The 1214-nt window shown below is 48.0% G+C and overlaps 1 gene segment (V, D, J or C); it reads left to right on the forward strand.

The window, feature by feature from the left end:
* The first annotated feature begins 372 nt into the window (after window positions 1–372).
* Window positions 373–953, forward strand: LOC107158445. The segment is given in 2 exon segments: window positions 373–506; window positions 628–953. Coding segments are annotated over 2 exon segments (372 nt in total).
* The last annotated feature ends 261 nt before the right edge of the window (window positions 954–1214 follow it).

The raw sequence follows: 1214 nt of genomic DNA on the forward strand, positions 1-1214 counted from the left end.
GTGAATTTTGGGTAGAAAAAAAAACACCCATCAGTATCACTTTAGTAGTGAGATTGATCTGAGCACAGTACTTGACACAGAAATATCTGCACCAGTATTTCTAAGACTCAAATGAAAAGGTTAAAAGGCAGAGTCACTACCTAAGAGAAGTCTAAACTTCATCTGAACAGGGGTGGGCAGAGGAGTGAACCTTGTGTCACTAAGGTGAGCTCAGCAACTGTGCTCTTCTGCAGACCCCAGCACCTGCTTCCTCCCAGGTTCTGCCCATCAGGCAAATAAAAGCATCACCACCCTCCACACTTTGTCTTCCATGATTCCAGGCACAGAAGAAGAGCAGCCAGTGAGGGGCAGTGGGTGGAGGCACATTTGCATGAGCTGCTCCACCTTGAGGCCAGTGGGGAGGGATAAGAAAGGCTGGGGGCAGCCCACACCAGCTCTGGAACTCAGGAAACTGTCCAACATGGTTGGGACTCTTCTCCTCCTTATGATGCTCACTCACTGCCCAGGTAGGAACAGACCTATGTGCCATATGGCAGACCCTTATCCTGAGTCTATCCTCATGGGCTCAGATCCACAAACACATGCACCCTGTCTCTGACTTCCACCATGATGTGTCTATTTTTACAGGGTCCTTCTCCCAGCCTGTGCTGACTCAGCCACCCTCTGCATCTGCCTCCCTGGGACAAACAGCCAAACTCACCTGCACCCTGAGCAGTGGCTACAGTAATTACTATGTGGCTTGGTTCCAGCAAAGCCCAGGAAAGAGCCACAGGTTTGTGATGAGAGTGGGCACTAGTGGCATTGTTGGATCCAAGGGGGATGGGATTCCTGATCGCTTCTCAGGCTCAGGCTCTGGCCTGGATCGGTACCTGACCATCCAGAACATCCAGGAAGATGATGAGAATGTCTACTACTGTGGGGCAGGCCATGGCAGTGGGAGCAGCTTCATGTAATCACAGTGACACAGGCAGAGGGGAAATAAGACAAAAACCACCAGACTGATGGGGCCTATTACAATGCACTTCCAAGTGTCCTGACTCAAAGGTCAGAAGGAGCCTCCTGACCCTGATTAATAATTTCTTTCTTCCCAGATATTTTATGAATTTAATTCACATTAATTATTACCCACATACAAATATGTTTTTAGCAGTGTTTGAAATATTGAGTATATTTGGACATGTGTGTTTCTTCTCAATCATGAGTCCACTGACAAA

Source organism: Marmota marmota, unplaced genomic scaffold (assembly GCF_001458135.2).
Source record: "Marmota marmota marmota unplaced genomic scaffold, marMar, whole genome shotgun sequence".
NCBI classification, from domain to species: domain Eukaryota; kingdom Metazoa; phylum Chordata; class Mammalia; order Rodentia; family Sciuridae; genus Marmota; species Marmota marmota.